Consider the following 3137-nt stretch of genomic DNA (forward strand, 5'->3'; position numbering starts at 1 on the left):
GTCCTGTCCCTGGATCTGTCCTGGTCAGGTCCTGTCTCTGGATCTGTCCTGGTCAGGTCCTGTCCCTGGATCTGTCCTGGTCAGGTCCTGTCCTCATCAGATCCTGTCACTGGATCTGTCCTGGTCAGGTCCTGTCTCTGGATCTGTCCTGGTCAGGTCCTGTCCCTGGATCTGTCCTGGTCAGGTCCTGTCTCTGGATCTGTCCTGGTCAGGTCCTGTCCCTGGATCTGTCCTGGTCAGGTCCTGTCTCTGGATCTGTCCTGGTCAGGTCCTGTCCCTGGATCTGTCCTGGTCAGGTTTTAAACGTCAGAAAAACTGGTCCTGGTTTTGAAAGTTAAACTTTTTAAGTTTTATGAAAATAAATTCCTTGTTTTCCTCTCTGAGCTGCATCACTTCCTGTCTTCAACTCTCTGAAGACAGGAAGTGATGCAGGACCTGACAGGGGACATGTGGACGGAGACAGGAGACATGTCCAGTTAGACACGTCCTCCTGAAGACACAACAAATCACACACAGGTAATCTTTATCAAAATAGTTTATTTAGAAGTTTTTTGTCACAAAAGCAGGACGCTTGTCTCTGAATGTCCCGGTCCACCTGTCCAACTAAAAGTGAAATAAAACTGCTTCATCGCTGAAGGATGAACTAAACGAAAAGAATAAAAAAGGATTGATAACAGCTCACATCACTGCTGTAAATGATCCGACACAGGAAGGAATCTGATGAGCTGTCTCTGTACAAAGTGTCCTGAAACACCAAACACCACCTGGACTTGGCCCGGTCCGGTCCGGTCCGGTCCGGAGGGGACAAACCTTAGAGAACGATGAAGTGCTGCAGCAGATCCAACAGGAGACGATAAACAGACAGACAGGAGTTCCAGTGCAGCTCTGCCTTCACACGGTCCAGTCCGTCCCAGACTCTGAAAGGTCAAAGGTCAGGGTCATGTCCTCTGACGGAGCACATCTGTCCACCATCTTCTTCTTGTTTGTCTCAAACCAACAGGAAGCTTCTCCTGGCAGCTGCTGCGTGTTCATGGAACATGTTTCCTGCTCCACAGAGGGCTGATGGGAGAAAAATAAAAAGAACAAACGTTTCATCCTTCCATCCTCAGGACCGCCCTCACCGCGCAGCACTGAAGCGAGTGGGCGGGCCGGCCGACGGGCAGCTCCACCCACGCTTTATTTGGCGGGAATCTTTGCTCGTTTCCGTGCGATGGCGTCCTCCACGGCCTTCAGCTGCTTCAGCAGCTCCTCACGGCGGGACAGCGTGTTGCTGGGTTTACCAGAGCCGGCAGCCGGAGGCGGGGCAGGAGCCGTGGGTCTGCTCGATGGTACTGCCGGGCCTTTCCCAGATGACTTGGGAGGCGGAGACAAAGGACGTTTCCTAAAATAAACAGAGGTTAGAGGTGAAGTTTAACTGCTGCAAACCAACAACAGGATGTCAGGGAGAGGAGAAAAAGGAAGAGGAAGCTCTACTTAGACGAGTATATCACCAGTTTTACTGTTAGCATCGTTAACCCACTAATGCTAACAGTATTAAATACTGCTAAACAATGCTAATTCATGCTATTAACTAATGTTAACCAATATTAACTAATGCTAACCCATGATAATTAATGCTATTTACTAATGTTAACTAATGCTAACCCATGATAATTAATGCTAACCCATGATAATTAATGCTAACCCATGGTAATTAATGCTAACCCATGGTAATTAATGCTAACCAAAGTTAATTAATGCTAACAAAGTTAATTAATGCTAACCCATGGTAATTAATGCTAACAAAGTTAATTAATGCTAACCAAAGTTAATTAATGCTAACCAAAGTTAATTAATGCTAACCAATGCCATTTAATGTTAACTAATATTAAGTAATGTTAACTAATATTAAGTAATGTTAACTAATATTAAGTAATGTTATCTAATATTACCTAGTCATCATCATTAAACTTTACAAAGCACTTTAACATCAGCCACAGCTGAAACAAAGTGCTGAACACATGAAATAAAACACAACATAAAAACACAATAAAACCACACAGATCTCAGCTGGGTTGAAGGCCAGTGAGAAAAAAAAAAACAAGTTTTTAGTTGAGTTTTAAAGACGGACAGTGAAGGGGTCTGTCGAACATACAAGGGAAAGGCGGTCCACGTTTTGTGACAGGTTTAAAAAGGTTAAATGATGCTGACAAGATTCTTCTTCTTATAATTAAATGTTTTTGTCAGAGATAAGAACATGACAACGTTTCAAAGATAAATGTCAGAAGGAGGTGAAACAATGACTCAAAACTCTGACTTCTCCACTCCACATTAAACATTTTTGAATAAGTAATTATTTTAGGTTCTGGTTTTCTTAGAGCTCTAAGGCTGTAAAAATTTGATTTATTAAAAAAGGATCTATTTAATTCTGGGACTTTTTCTGCACTGAACAGTGAATATTTTTGCCTGAGTAACAGTTTAATATGAGAATGCTTCCACTTTAGTGAGTTCCTCTTTGTGGCCGATGAGAATTACACTTCAGCTCTGAAAACCCTGAAGGCTTCATTCAACTTCAACCAAGACCAACAAGGAACCACGGCTGAGTCCAGAAAGTCCAAACTTCCAGCTGCCTGAAGCACAACAAACAGCACCAACCTGTCACCAGGGAGCGGCGCCGGGCGAGATCCCTGCCCTCTGGACCGATCCATCTGAGGGGACTGTGGGGGTCGGCCAGGAATCCTTTTATCCCGTCCTGAAAAACACCCACCATTTGATGCTTACTGATGGAAATAACACTTCAGCTGCTGTAAACAAACACAACCTGATTCTTTCTATGGACTCAACACGTTGACAGCAGGAGGCATGGTAACTGTAGTAAAGATGGTGTTTGTTGAATGGATCAGTGGTGCTGCTCAGGTGTGTCCCTCACCTCTGTCAGGTGACATGGCCATCCTCTTACTGGCAGGAGAACCAGGCTGGTCTTTGTCTGAGGGCAGGTACCGCTTCCTGCTGCCCCGGTCTGCCTGCTGCTGACAAACAACAAAACATCACGAGTCAAACTCTGAAAACAGCTGAAAGGAACGAGACCCAGACAGACTGAACCCTGGGAAATAAACAGAAAAATGTATAAATAAATATATAAACAAATACTAAAAGAA

At 44.3% G+C, this 3137-nt stretch overlaps 1 protein-coding gene across 1 annotated transcript; it reads right to left on the minus strand.

Moving 5' to 3' along the window:
* Nucleotides 1-517: 517 nt before the first annotated feature.
* LOC106511247 (zinc finger CCCH domain-containing protein 18) lies at nucleotides 518-3005 on the minus strand (the record flags this gene model as incomplete). The annotated part of the gene is given in 3 exon segments (XM_013999995.1): nucleotides 518-1381; nucleotides 2635-2731; nucleotides 2909-3005. Coding segments are annotated over 3 exon segments (399 nt in total), but the record flags the coding sequence as incomplete, so codon positions are not given.
* Nucleotides 3006-3137: the final 132 nt, after the last annotated feature.

The sequence above is a fragment of the Austrofundulus limnaeus genome, unplaced genomic scaffold (genome assembly GCF_001266775.1).
Source record: "Austrofundulus limnaeus strain Quisiro unplaced genomic scaffold, Austrofundulus_limnaeus-1.0 Scaffold2621, whole genome shotgun sequence".
In the NCBI taxonomy this organism is placed as follows: Eukaryota; Metazoa; Chordata; class Actinopteri; order Cyprinodontiformes; family Rivulidae; genus Austrofundulus; species Austrofundulus limnaeus.